This window comes from Patagioenas fasciata, chromosome 15 (assembly GCF_037038585.1).
Source record: "Patagioenas fasciata isolate bPatFas1 chromosome 15, bPatFas1.hap1, whole genome shotgun sequence".
NCBI lineage: Eukaryota > Metazoa > Chordata > Aves > Columbiformes > Columbidae > Patagioenas > Patagioenas fasciata.
In genome coordinates, this window is record NC_092534.1 from 15,106,624 (window position 1) to 15,119,922 (window position 13,299).

Sequence of the window (13,299 nt, forward strand, 5' to 3'; positions counted from 1 at the left end):
AGAGTAAACAGGACATCCCACAACAGCACGGGGCGCAGATGAAAGCAGACTGGCCTGACGCACCCGCCAAGTATGCGAGAGCAGCAGGCGTTGCTTTTGTTTTCTTTTTGTTTATTAATGCATGTATTTATTTACTTTTCAGCCCACAACTAGGGAGGGAGGAGGGAGAGGCTGGGAGCCTGGTGTGGGACAAGCCAGAAGGCTGGTGTGCTGCCTGCCCCCGCTCCTGAGGACTTGGTAAAGTTACTTTATTTTGTATTATTTTATTTTCTTCTATTCTCTTCTATTTTTTATATATATTTTTAAGCCCTCTCTAGGTGTTGCACCATGCCCAGCAACCCCCAGGCTTAACCCTAGCCAAGGGGCTCCCAGTCCTTGCAGCAACATCCCAGCCCAGTGCCTTGGTCGACACTTAACGTAAGATTTGGGCTGTTTTGCAGTAAACAGGTCCCCAGCATCCAGCCCTGCCTGGGGCGAGATGGGTGCTGCCCTGTCCTGGCTGCATCTTGCCATCCTGCCCTGGGCGGGGGACGGAGGGAGGGCCACCCCGTCACAAGGGTGACAACACCGATGCTGGGAAGTGCCCCCGCTGCCGAAACCGCGGCCCCGTGAGCAATAGGAAAATCTGTGGGCGAGCGGCGGTGGCACAGCTTCCTGCGCCTGACGCAGTTCCCCTTCGCTGACCCCGCATGGGGTGGGGGCTGAGGGGCACCAAATCCTGTACCTGCTGCATAGCCCCTGGCCCCAGCTCCCGGGTGCTGCGGGACAGGGGCTTTGCAGGGCTTGCTGTGTACTCTGCCCATTCTCCAGGGAGATTTTTGGGTGCCTGTAGGGGGTTTTTGGGGGTTCAGAGGTCAGGGGGATGCTCAGCTCCACAGGGCAGGATCTGGAGTCCCCCCCACCTACAGGGCTGCAGCGCTCAGAGGACTTTAGATTTTTTGGGGTTGTCTGAAGGGTGAGTGGGTGTTGAGAGCTGGTTGCTGCTTTAGCACACGCTGACTTCCTGCTAGGCTGTATTTTTAGCAAGGCCAACCCCTGAAAACCGAGAGATTCAAGTGAAACTGTAAAGTAAGAGGAAAAAAAAATAGATAAAGATGCTGAATGTGGAGGAAGGTGGGGGAAGGAGAGAACGGCGCAGGCAAAAGCTGGTACCACCGCAGCACAAACAGGGCTGGTTTTTAAACGCAGCGGGGGCAGATCTTATGCTGTTGCCATAGTCCATGAAAGTTGGGGCTTGTCTCTGGCAGGTGGGTGTTTTCTGTTGGTTAAAACGGGGGTGGAGAGGGTGAAGGGAGGGCAGGGGTCTCACACAGCCCCCAACCTTCCCACGCAGACGCCTGCCCGCTGGCTGTTAACAGCACCCTGCTAATAGCATCCTGCTAACAACCGGCTCTCACCTCACTCCCCAGCTCTCACCTCGCCCCCGCTCTCACCCGTGAGCCTGGGAAACTCCAGCTCTGAGGTGCCAAGCCCTGCCCAAGCCTTTTGGGGAGGGGAAGGAGTGGAGGACCCTCACACCCTTGGGATGCAAATGGTCAGCAGAGCTCAGTACCCGTGGGAAAAGAGAGGGATGCAGGCACAATTCATCCTCGGTGCGTCCCTGAGAACTTCATTAGAGGTGATAACATCCGTGGGGGAACAAGGGGTGTTGAGCACAGTCTATCCATAAAGAGACACCGGAGCCCAGGACCAGGTGACTGTGGTCAGCAAAAAAAGCTGCTTTATTGGTGACGGCTCCCACGGGAACCCCGTGGCAGCGATCGGGTTCAAGTCCCTGAGAACACACTGTTCATGCTGGTTCCCCATCCCACATCTATTGCTTTAAACACATTCTAGTTACAAAAAGCACAGAGTGATGTTCCAGATACTGGAACATATAAATTAAGGTAAGTGATAGTTATAAGGCATTGCAATTTTTTTTTCTTAAACAGGTTATCAGAAGGTGGGGGTTTGGGTTGTTGGGTTTTCTTTTTCCGATCCACAGAAAATGTATAAAAAGCACTTTAAAATCTACATATTTCTCAATGTGTGGGGTTTTTCTTTTTTTTTTTTTTCTTCTTTTTTTTTTTTTTAAAAAAAAAAGGCACAGTAAAAAAAATACTGGCTCAATAACATATTTACAACACACCCATTATGGGCTATTTTCACTCAGCTTCAGGTTGGAAATGTTCAGCTCCGGCTGGGCCCTCTCACCCCAGGGCTGGCAGTGGGAGGCAGGGGGTCCCTCCTGGGCAGGGAGAGAGCGATGGCTGGGCTGGGTGCTGCAGGGGGTGCCCAGCCGGCTGGGTGCAGGGGGTGCTCTGGCCGCCCCAGCAGCACCCACAGCCAGGCCAGAGCTGGAGGATGCTCCAGCCCCACCGCAGGGTGGGGGACACCCATGCAACCCCCATGAACAGCTCCATTGCAAAGGTGTGGTCTGCACCAGACCAGTGAGCAAGCAGGGAGGCGGCACTGAAGGGAGACTCTGTGCAAACACAGCACCCACGCTGCACCAGCAGCCCTGGAAGAGCCCTTCTACCACCCCATGTATTTATAGAAAGTTTTTTAGGTTCATCTCCATAAACAATGCATAGATCAAAGGTGCCAGCAACACTTCAGCCAGGAGCGGGGAGCTCTGGGAAATGGAGCTAACACCAACACCAGCTCACAGCCCATCCCAGCATCTCCCTCCAGTGCAGCCATCAAGCACCCAGCAGCTCTACAGCACCCTGGAGCAGTGTTTGCCACAGCCAGGAGCCTTCCCTGCCTGCCCACTGAGCCGGGGAGCAAAATCTTTCATCCACAATGGGAGCCAGAGCTTCGCTGCTGAGATTTCAGGACTGGGAAAGAGGATGGGAAGGGTGAGGGGTTATGGGAGCAGGGCTGGGGGTAGGATCAAGGGAGGGAGGCACACACCAAAAAAACTGAACATTAGCAAGAAGGGGGAAAAATACAAGGAGAAGCAAGCCCGGGGAGGCAGAGCCCCGCAGTGCCTGCGGTCCATCCCCACGCATGGCGTGGGGCCCACCAGCGCCACGGGGGTGCCCGAGGTTAAGTGCTCAGGACCCGTCCCTGCCGCACCATCCTGGCCGGAGCGGGCAGCGGGCACGGGCAGCCGGGCAGGCAGGGCAGGGGACAAGGGGCCGCACAGCAGCCTTCAGTACACACACACTGTGCAATACCACAGCAACAACATCTGTCCGTCCATCCGCCTCGCGGCGAGGCCGGACCGACACACACCCGCACGCAGGTCCCGCACACCCGTCGGATACCGGGGAAATTTGGGACGAGGTTGGAGGGGACACGCGCCTCCTAGTAAACCACATTGGCGGGGCACCACGGCGTGTCGGGGTACAGCAAGCAGTGCACGGAGCGGAACCTGTGGAGAAGAGGAGCAATGCTGAGCATGGGGTGGCGGTGGCCTCAAGGCGCCTGGGCTTGGGGGGGACAGGGTCTCGCCATCTCACCTGGATGGGTCCTCCTCGACGGAGAAGGCTCCCTTCATGTGGATGGAGTTGCGCTTGTTTTCAAACATGCCGTAGCTTAGCGTCACCTGGGGGGAAGCACAGGGGGATCAAGTGGCCGACACAGCCACGAGTATCAAGCAGGGACATTGCGGGGGGGTTGGAAAATTCACCCAGTTTCCCAAAGCCTCCAGTTATCGCTCTGCATCACCCCACAGGGATGGCCTGAGGGGTTTTTCCCCCTCCGCTGACATGTCAATCAATATCTTAGCCATGATGCTCTATTTTTAAGTGACAACATGAAACCAAATGATGGTATCGTCCACCCCAACCCCACCATTGACCCCAGGGCATCAGGACAGGGATACCTGTTTGTGGATCTCTGTCTTGGGCACCTGGTGGAGGTTCTCCAGGTGCGAGTGGAAGAGGTTGCTCCGGATGAGCTTCACCCCCAGCACGGACTCGATGATGTAGCCGATGGTGCAGTCGTCGGGCAGGCGGATCTTCTCCGCCGTGCTCATGAAATGGCCCCCGCTGCGGGGAGACAGAGAGGAGCTGCAGAGGAGCAAAGCCCAGGGGACCTGGACACCTTGCGAGGTCTGGGCTTGGCCAGTGGGTGCCCAGCGAGGAAAGCAAGGTGGTGGGACATGGCCCAACATCCATCCCCAAAGATATCACTGCTCTGTGCCCTGCTGGGACCACGACGAGTCCGCATGGGAGAGCAGTGCCAATGATCTTACCTGGCCCATGGGCTCATCTTCAGCGCCAGCCCCCGGCTGATACAAAACCCTGCTCCGCCCGTGGCAAACCAGAAATGCACAGGGTGCTGTGAGAGAGAGGAAGCAACGGCATTGAGACCCGTTCCTGCCAGCCAGGGAGCAAACCCCAGCCCAAATTAAGCCGGCCTCAACTTCTCATTCTCCCCCCTCACCATCTTGTTCTCGCTGATCCTCTCTGTAGCCTGGATGGGCCGGTCCAGGCTGGGCTTCCCAATGTAGATGTCCTGCGTGTGGGGGTAGCTGGAGAGCAGCTTCACCAGCATCCGCACATTCACGTAGTTGTCATCGTCCACGTGGCAGAACCACCTGCAGTGACAGCAGTGTCACGCCAGGCTGGGGCAATTCCCCAGACACCATGCTGAGATTTGGCCCCAGAAATGCAAACAGCGTCTGCCTGCACCATCCCCCTCATCCCCCGAGGCAGCCCTGGGTGTCGCTTACTTTCTGCCGGACTCGATGAACTTGTCGTACTCCACAGCCATCTTGCAGGACAGGGCCTGGCGGCTGTGGGCGGCCGAGCAGTTGGTGTTGATGACGTTTCCTGCAAGAAGATATGGGGGTCAAAGCCCAGTGCCAGGGCATCCCACATCTTCCCCCACGTTTGAATGGTGATGCCTCACCACACACATTCCAAAGGTACCAGGGGGATGGAAACCCTGTCACTCGGTGGTCTCCATGTCACATCATTTTGGGCAAAGAATGAATTTTTGGGCAAAGGGCTTTTAAGTCCATGTGAGATAAGGGATGAGCAGGAATGTGGATGCAGCAGATGCAGCAGGGTCAAGCCATATCACAAGGCTACTCATGCTGCCACCCTACAGCACCTTGTGCAACCTCAGGCCGTGCCCCAGCTACCCTGGGAGGAGGATACAAGAGGGTGTCCATGCACCAGCTTCTTCACCCAGGACATCATACCCAAAATCCTGCCCTATTCCTGCTGCTTTTTCTCACAGCAGCCACCTGTTATTTGCTTGCCCAGCTCAAAAGCAAGTGCTTCCCGGCCTGAAAAGGAGTCATTTGCATGGAGAGAATAGACTGAGCTGACCCTGGCCCCAGGGAGTGGCTGCCAGGAAAATGCTCTCATGAAACCCCAGCCGCGTTCCCATCAATCCCAGCTTACCCCAGGAACAAACTGGCCCGAAGGCAACCCTAATAATGTGCTGGAAATGGCCTGGGAGGGAAACCTATCCCCAGGTGGAGCTCCCAGGCAGAGGCTGCTTTATGCATCATCAATGAAACAAGTTGCCTTGTTCTCAGCCCAGGTCCCTGTGGTGAGGGTTCCAAAGATTAGCATCTAATCGGTGGCATTTTGACCATTTTTTCAGAGTTCCCCAGGGCAGGCTCCACGCCAGCCATGTTCCCCAGGGGACCTGACCAGGTCACACACTCATAGGGAAAAGGGCCACACACTCACGTGCTTGTTTCTTCAGCTCCTCATCCTCCCCATCCGTGAAGATGAAGGTCTGAAATAGAAGACAAGGCACCTTTGAGGACCAAGGCCATGCACCTTTGGATGCCATCCATCATCCCTGGGCAGCATTGGGGCTTGGTTCCCCTTGGCCCTTGGTGTCGACTTCTTCCTCCTCACCAAAACTCAAAGCAGCACCAGAGAGCTGGGCATCCCTGTGACACACTCACCCTCAGCCAGAGAAGGGTGCAAAGCTGTCCTGGCAGGACATGGCATGCACCACCACACCTTGCTGGGGTGCAAACCCCAGCCCCCTCCAGCACACATGCCGAGGATCCCCAACCTGCCATCTTTTCCACAGGACAGGAGGATTTGGGGTGATGCAAGAGGAGCAGGTGATGGGGAGCGGGTGCAGAGTGTGGCTCAATCTGAGCAGAGTCTTTAGACTTTAGCCGGCGCAGTCGGCACGTGCGGCTGGGGATACCAAAGCAGCCGCTCGGCAGCTCTCCCGGCCCAGGCAGGTGTGTTTGCCCACGGCGCCGGCTGCCAACCGTGTCCCCACCTGTGTCAACAGCACGTGGCCGTCCACTTGCACAACACCCCCACGGCTCCTTTCCGCTCCCCGTCCCTGCCCAGGGTGGGTGAGCTGGTGCCAGCGGGCGCCTCTTGCCAGCCCCGAGGAGGGGACGGTCCCTCACTGCCCACCCCCGCACGGTCCCTGCGGTGCCAGGCAGCACCCTGCCTCCTCCCCAGGGGCACAAGCTGCACCCCCAGCTGCACTCCACTATTTACACAGCTAATTGCTGGCATATGCCACTCAGGACGGGGGACTCGGGGGGAGTTGCTTGTTGGCCTGGGATCTGGGGAAGGGCGAGAAGCAGGAGGAGAGAACAGGGGGTGGGAAAGGCATCGCCATCAATCAGCGGGCAGCAAACAAAGCCGGAGGAGAGAAACCACAACCAGCTGCCAAGCGCTATTAAAAACCAGACGTGCACAAAAGGGCAAAGGAAGAAAGACAAAAGGGCTGGGGTGGAGGGGGGGGACAACGATGGAGCCTGAGCGTTGGGGATGATGAATTACAAGTGAGCCAGAAAGTGAGTGCCACCCCGCAGCCGGCCGGCCCCGGGAACGCGCTGGGGTTTTGTGGTTTGTTTGAGGAGGTGGGTACAATAGCGGGGTTGACTTTACTCAGCAAAGGAGAGTTAAGCGGGCAGCAGTGGCCATTAGCATACAGCTGCACTGGTTAACCCGGCCGGCCCGTGTTTGCTCAGGTCCCGAGGGGAGGCTGGTGGGGAGAGCCCAGAGCTGGAGGAAGGCTGAATGGGAAGTGAGGAGGGTGCGTTCCTGGGGACGGGGCTACAAGTGACCTTTGGGGCTTGAAAGGGGGAGAGAGAGAGGGGGGAAAGAAAAAATAAATAAAAGAATGCAGGAGGTGGGAAAGTAAGTTCTCATAAATACACAGCCTGGCTTTTGGGAGGGACAGAGGTCAGCCCCCCAAGGGGTCAGGAAGGCTGTGAGCAAAGGGTTAGCGGATGGGGGACCCACTGATGAGGAAGGGACAGCCGGGGATGGGGACATTGGCTCATCAGCTGCAAGGCCAAGAGTGCCGGTGTTCATCGAAGCCCTGGAACACATCACTGCTGGGGTGGGACAGGGTCGGTGCTGTGCATGGTCACCCCCAGACAGCACCTTGCTGCTGGTCCCCATTTCCCTCAGGCACTCAGGGACAGGTCAGGCAGCTACTGGGGGTAGGAGTTGATCCAGGGCAGGGGGAGACCATCCAAGGATGCTCCAAGATCCATCACAAGCACGTCCTCATCCATCCTGAGAGATGTGGTACCTTGGTACATCAACCCCCTGGCTCCAGCCCCACCGAAGGCAGACAGGGAAGGTGGGGGACACGCAGCCTCCACACAGGCGAGACAGAAAATGTTTGCTTGATTAGCTCAGAAACGCCGTCCAGCAACTGCTCCCTCAGCCACTCCAAAAATAACCCCACAACTAATCCTCCAGCTCAGCCACTATAAATAGACCACAGGGACAATTGTTTATTACTCGCCTGCACCGAAAGGCTTCATCCTAACGAGGCATCTTCCCTCCGGCCTCTCTCCAAGTACATCCCCATAATTTTCTTGGTGTGGGTGTACTACGTGGCACCTTGGAAACCAGTACAGGGGCACAGAGCCCTGTAAGTCACCTTGCAGGGGCTATCAGGCACTTGGGGGTTCCTCATCTCCCTCCCAGCCCCACCATGATGTTTAATTTAAACAATAAAAGAAATTAAAGCCTCTATTTTTAAATTAGTTTGTCTGCATTTCTTTGGGGTGGAGTGGGGGGAATATGGTGTGTGCCCTTCCTGCTCAGTCACCTCGCCTGGGGCTGCAGGGGAGAGCAACAGAGGTGCCAGTCAAGCCTGGGAGGGGACAAGCCAGGAAAGGAGGGGGACAAAAAGCCACCCTGTGCTAGGGAAAAAACCATGGACCAACCTTCAGCATCTCAAACGCTGGGCATCAGAGCAGTGTCTGGTTCACAGCAGAGTAAGTGGAATGGGACATGGTTACTCAGCTATCACCTAACAAGCCACCATCTCCAAACCCAAGAGCAGCAAGGGCAGCCTCCCCCCAAACTTCCCCCCAAAAAGCACCCCGAGTCATTACACTCCCTTCCACCTCTCCCCCATTTGGCATCCATGCCAGCCATGGCACTGAGGGGTGCCAGGACCTCTTGGCCATCTCTGCAATAACTTTTCCTGCAGGGTGTAGGAGAGGAAGGGCCCACTGCCCCCCCCAGCCCCTGCAGGAAACCTCATTGTTCTCAAAACTGCAGCTTCAAGAAACACAGGATGCCAAATCCCTCCCGAACAATAGCTGCCACTGCTCCATACAGCCCCGCACAATGTGCAGCCCCGGCATACGGGGACCAAGAGGCACCCAGGGTCCTTATGGCCAGGATGGGGTCAGCACCCCCCAGCTGCCTGTAAGGAGCCTGGCAGCCGCCATCAGCCCCCGCCACCTCCTCCTCACCCCTGGGGAGGGCTCTTTTTTTTTTCTCCCTCCCCTTCATTTCTCCTTTCGCAGTGACTCATTTCCCTCTCCACCAACCGAGCTCACAGGTCACCCATGGCTGGGTGCTGTGCAAAAGACACCCCACCAGCTAAGGCCACCCTGGGGTCATCCTGTCCCCTCTGCCTTGCCTGGCCGAATGGTCTAGCTGGCTTCCTGGTGTGACACACACCCAGCAGAGCCTGCACCCATCACAGCCCCACCTTCCACAGCAGCACACTCACCAAAAAGGGGAACCTTAGACGGGCAGGCACCCCCGTGATCCTGCGGTGCACTAATCCTGCCCCTGTGCCATGTCTCACTTCCCTGTTCTGGGAGAGGATGGAGAAGCCCGGTGCCCAGCTACATGGCACCTGGGGTTGGGGGGGGGGGGGGGGGGGGTACACCCCCTTCTACCCAAGGATAAGGAAGAAACAGCCACTCTGCTTGGGTGCAGGAGGCAGTGAAGAGGTGCTGGGCAATGAGGGGGTCAGTCTCCAGATGAGCAAAAGGCTGCAGGGAGAGGTGAGAGTGCTGCCAGAGCAGGTCCCTGCCCAGCTTTGTGTCCCCCACAGCAGATACTTTCCCTCCAGTCCACGGGGGTTAGGAGGGAAAATCCCCACCCTGGTTCAAGGGGCTGGGAGCAGTGCGATGGCAGTGTCCCTGCGATGGCAGTGTCCCTGCGATGGCAGTGGCTTTCCCCAGGGTTCTGTTGGGGTCTGTGCTGGTGCAGGGGTCTCAGGGATGTGACCCACAGAGGGAGGGAAGGGGCTTGCAGGGCTGCGGGCCCTTCCTCCCCCTGCTCCTTTTGGCAAGAGGAAGAATCCTCCACTGTAATTTTAAATGCTATAATTTTTTAATAACCTCCTCGCAAACAATGAGCTCATTGTGTGGGGAGGGTCCCCCGCCCTCCTGCCTGGCGCTCCACGCACGCCGCTTGCCGGCTTCAGGGCTTTTATGGATGAGGACAGTGGCATCATTTTGGGCAGGCAATTAAGAGGCCCCCACCCCTAAAAACCACACAGGCTGCCCAAGGGGCCAGCAGGGAGGGACCCTCACACACAAGCTGAGTTCAGCAGTGGTCAGCAGGCCATGGCGCACAGCCCCGCCTGGAGGGAGCTGCTTTGGGATGAGCAGCCCCCCATGGTCCCAGCTGCTCTGGTAGGAGCCCAAGAGGGACGCACACGCCGGCACACTCCACCACAGCCACCCCGAGGATGGAACCCTGGCCAAGGTGCTAGGGAAACGTGGGCGCCGCCATCAGTGGAGCGTGCTCTCCGGAAGGCAAACCCATTCCCTCTGCCCCGAGAGCAGGAATTTTTCAAAGCCTGCAATTATCATGCCGAGCTGGAGGAAGCCAGCAGATCCCACGCTGGTGGGACGGCAGCCGAGCCCAGACCCCTCGCAGGCACTGTGGCGTGTGCCGAGCCGCCCGGTCGCCTTCAGGGTACCCCAGGGACAGGGGATGTGTCTTACGCAACTCGGGCACTGCAAATCACCCGGCTCAGCAGGAAACCAGTGGGTTTGGACACGCTCCTGTCCAGGATTTCTGCCTAATGGCCATTTTCCTCCCCTCCCTCTCTTTTCTTTCAAGTGCAAAGATTCCCCAGACTGCACTCCAGCATCCTAATGATACCGAGACAGCTGGAAACTCTCCCCAAAGCAAGGAGGGGAAAAACCATAACTCTCCTCCAACAGCAGCTTACCCTGTCCAGCCTGGATTGTGCAACTGGGGGATCAGATTTAGAAGTGAATAAGAATCTGCCCTCCCCATGCAGAAGGAAGCAGGAAGGAGAAGGGGGTACCCATTGCAGGGTCTTGGAGGGGACAGAGGGCAGGAAACAGGGACTATTGTGGGCAGAACAATGAGCAGCCAAGAAAGGACACAATAGCTATTCCCCCTATCAGCCAGGGTCCAGCCTGGAGCTACCTGCTGGATTTAACCCCTTACCAGCACTTGCATCGTTCCTGACTGGCTAACGAGCAGTCAAGAAAGAGGTAGTACAGGGTTTGATATGAGAGGAGGGTCAGGGGAAGGAGAAACATGGCATTGGGCATGGGGGATTCTCAGGCCTTGGGCAGGAATTTCCCAGCGCCACAGCACTATTAGTGAAACAAGAGCAAGAGAGGGACAGGATGAGGAGAGACAGGCCTGACTCAGACTAAGAGAGACGTTTGAGGCAGCACCACGCTGCCACCACCGTCCCGGGGCAGAAGCCACAGGGCCAGGCAAGGAGGGGATGCAAGAACCACATAGCCCCCTAGGACAGGGAAACAATGGAGAGAAGACCCATGGCACCAATCCTGCACTCTGCAGGCAAAAAACCCAAACAAATAAAAAACCCGCCAATTTTCTGCCAAGTTTGCGGGAGCCCAGGGTGCCCCAAAGCTTCCCAGAGATGGCAATCAGGTCAGCGTGGGAAGACTGGAGCCAGTAACCACCAGCAGCGTGGGTTCATCCCCTCTGCCTCCACGTGTCCCCCCCAGCTCTCGCTTCACTCTGCGGGAGTTTGCGCCACCTCCAGCTCTCTCGGCAGCTCCTTGTCCTCAAGTGCTGTACAAGAGCCGTCACTCAGCAGTTTGGCTTGTCAGGCGGGCACCTCGCTGGGCTGTGGCCCCCCGGCTTCATGGCCCTCATCTCTAGGCAACCTGACCTGGACACGGCCGGCTTCGGCTCCCGCGTTCCCATGGAAAGTGCCACACAAGAGGCTGCGAAGCCTTTTCTCTGTGCCGGGAGAAAAGGGGCTTTGTTAGCTTGCCCAGGGGGACAGCGTGAGAGCCGAGCCTTGGGTCTCTGGGAATCCAAACGGACAAACGAAGCACAACAACAAAAAAAACCCTCTAAAAGAAAGACAGAGCTCACAAGAGGGAGGGGAAAAAAAGAGCAGCCATTCCCAGGATCATCTGTAGGTGCTCAAAGAGCATTTCCCCACCACTACCACTCACCACCCCCTCGCAGTGACAGCAGAGCATAAAAGAGGTTTCCATTAAATAACTGTACCAGGGAGAGATGGCAGAGCCACTGCCAAGCCCAGAAGACCTGAGCAAAAAAAAGAAAAAAAACCAAAAAGGGTAAGATTCACACGGGAAAAAACCCAGTGAGATAATGCTCAGAGTGAGCTGCAGGAGCTGAGCCCCTCGCATGGTCCAACAGACCTGGGTGAAGGAGGCACAGGAAGGTTGATCTCCCCCCACCTCCTCTTCTTCCCTTCCCAGCCAATTCAGATTAAGAAAAAGACAGTTTGCAAGCAAGCAAGAAACACAATTCCATGCCAGGAGGAAACACATGAAGACAGTAGGATGGAAAGGTTAGGACCAGGCATAACTCACTTGGGAAACTGTCTAAGGACAGAAAAAGTGTCTTAAGAGCAGATGGCAAAGCACATTTCCTAAGGAAACAGCTTTTCATTTTTTTTCCTTTTTAATTTTGCTTCGGTATTTGAAGGACAGAGCGACTGCCACAGCTCAGGGCAGGACATTAGTAGAGCAGGAATTGAACTAGCCACAACTGTCTCAGTGCGGGTGAGCCAGAGCAGACCTGCAAGAGCCCCTGGCCACTCCAGTCCTGCCCAGTTCCTGGCAGCAGAACCAAGAATCTCAGCACATCCCAGTGCCCTGCCAGTTCTGGGCTGCTGAGCCAGGTGTCCTTTGGGCAGCCCAACTGCAAGCACCTCGTGAGGCCCTGCCAAACCTTACCCACAGCCAGGCCTTGCAGCCCAGGAGAGCACCCACAGGGGCCTGACTCCACACCGGGCACCAGTGGACTGGATTGCATCCCTACGCTGTGCCTCAGTTTCCCTAGTGGAAAGCAACTCGTGGCAAGATCTGCAGTGGGATCCACTCAGCAGGATGGACCCGAGAGCAGCGTGTTTTGGGGAGCTGCTGAGTGCAAGGAATCAGGTCAGGCTCCCTCCATCACTTATCCAGCCCAAACTGACCCTGCGACGCTGCATTTCACCCTCCCGAAAACACTGCTGGCTGCAGAACAGCCCGGACAGCCTCCGAATAACACTTCTACCCAGCGTTACAGAGCAGAAAGAGGAAGCGGTATTTGCCGGGGCACAGCGCACACGGACCCCGCACGGCGAAGGGCCGGGACCGCGGCTGACACCCGCGGACCGCAGCCCGGCCCGCAGCCCGGCCCGTGCCGCTCCATCCCGGCTGGCGCAGGGACCTTCCCCATCCTCTTACCATGTCGCGGTTGCGGGAGATCCAGGTGTCGAGCAGCAGCTCCAGCCGTGCCTTGTGAAACTTCTTTGTGGTCTTGACGGCGATGAAGACATCGCGGGGGGAGATGTCCTCGGCCGGCGGCCGCGGAGCGCTCGGCGGAGCGGCGGGCAGCTCCCGCCGGGCTCGGCTCAGCCGCCCGAAGTAATCGGCAAAGCTGCGGAGACCGGGTGGACCCTGCGCCGCCGGGGGAGCCACCGCCACCCCCAGGCTCTGCAGCGCCCGCTGCGCCCCGCCAGCCTCCCCCCGGGCCAGTCCCGGCCTCCCCGGCGGCTCCACCATGAGCACCAGGAGGCAGGTGAACATGGAGCCCACGAGGGACAGGAGCAGTTTCCTCCCGCAGCTCTTCAGCATCCTCCCGCCGCTCCTCTCCGCGCCGCCACCGGCCGCGCTCCGCCCGC

At 57.5% G+C, this 13,299-nt stretch overlaps 1 protein-coding gene across 1 annotated transcript; it reads right to left on the reverse strand.

Moving 5' to 3' along the window:
• Positions 1 to 1,689: 1,689 nt before the first annotated feature.
• LFNG (LFNG O-fucosylpeptide 3-beta-N-acetylglucosaminyltransferase) lies at positions 1,690 to 13,299 on the reverse strand. Its single transcript, XM_065850787.2, has 8 exons — positions 12,863 to 13,299; positions 5,637 to 5,685; positions 4,664 to 4,763; positions 4,375 to 4,528; positions 4,184 to 4,269; positions 3,812 to 3,977; positions 3,447 to 3,532; positions 1,690 to 3,358 (listed from the first exon to the last, which is right to left on the reverse strand). The coding sequence occupies exons 1-8, from the start codon at positions 13,250 to 13,252 to the stop codon at positions 3,292 to 3,294; spliced, it is 1,098 nt and encodes a 365-aa protein (XP_065706859.1). The 5' UTR covers positions 13,253 to 13,299; the 3' UTR covers positions 1,690 to 3,291.